General features: G+C 60.8%; 1 protein-coding gene across 1 annotated transcript in view; it reads right to left on the minus strand.

The window, feature by feature from the left end:
* The window catches only part of PLXNB1 (plexin B1), a gene marked incomplete at its 5' end in the record, with an annotated part of 20,007 nt that overhangs the window by 9,969 nt on the left and 9,175 nt on the right, over positions 1-863 (minus strand). Inside the window, 2 exons of the mRNA XM_015568265.1 lie at positions 6-98; positions 724-862. Of these exons, the coding sequence (XP_015423751.1) occupies positions 6-98; positions 724-862 (232 nt within the window). The remainder of the gene's footprint in view (positions 1-5; positions 99-723; position 863) is intronic.

Below are 863 nucleotides of genomic sequence, written 5' to 3' on the forward strand. Positions count from 1 at the left end.
TGAACTCCTTCTTGCAGCGGTCCCGTACGCTGCTCTCCAGGTTCTCCAGCTGGATCTGCACCTTCTTGTAGTCCCTCAGGGCCTGCTTGCTCTTCCTCCTGCTCAGTGCCGAGGACGAGAAGGGCTGGAGGAGGCCGGAGCCCCCGCTGGTCCACCCGGGCCCAGGCTGCCCGGGCCAGCGTCCAGCCCGGCCACACCCAGCCCAGCCAAGGCTGGCCCTGAATAAGGTAGCCTGTCTCATCCCAGGCAAGTCGTACCCGCCTCTGCCCTGTCTAGCCCAGCACAGGGATCAGCAAACCATAACCAGGCCAAATACACCCGTGACCTGTTTTCGTAAATAAATATTTTCTGGGACCCTGGCCAGATAGTCCGATGGTTAGAGCAAGGTTGCAGGTTCGATCCCCGGTCAGGACGCATACAAGAATTAACCAATGAATACATCAGTAAGTGAAACAACTAGTGAATGCCTCTCTCTCCCTGCCTCCCTCCCTCTAAAATCAATCAATAAATTTTAGAAAAACGGAAAGGTTTACGGGCACGCAGCCCTGTTCATGGCTTTGCAGGCTGCTCATGGCCGCTAGGCACTCTAAGGGCAGAGTCGAGCAGTTGCGACGGAGACCGCCTGGCCCACAGCGCCCGCGCTCTCTGGCCCTTCAGAGGCAGCACGTCCACCCCTGGCCTAGTTCGCCCCTGCCCGACGCAGCCACGCCCTGCGGCACCCACCTGTACATGAGGACGATGATGCTGACCCCCAGAGCCAGGAGAGAGGTGCCTACCCCCAGGCCCACCTGGGCCGCCAGGGGGAAAGCCGCGGGGCTCTCGCCGTCGTACTGCACGGGGCCCAGGGAGAAGCGCAGGTTCCC

This window comes from Myotis davidii, unplaced genomic scaffold (assembly GCF_000327345.1).
Source record: "Myotis davidii unplaced genomic scaffold, ASM32734v1 scaffold663, whole genome shotgun sequence".
NCBI lineage: Eukaryota > Metazoa > Chordata > Mammalia > Chiroptera > Vespertilionidae > Myotis > Myotis davidii.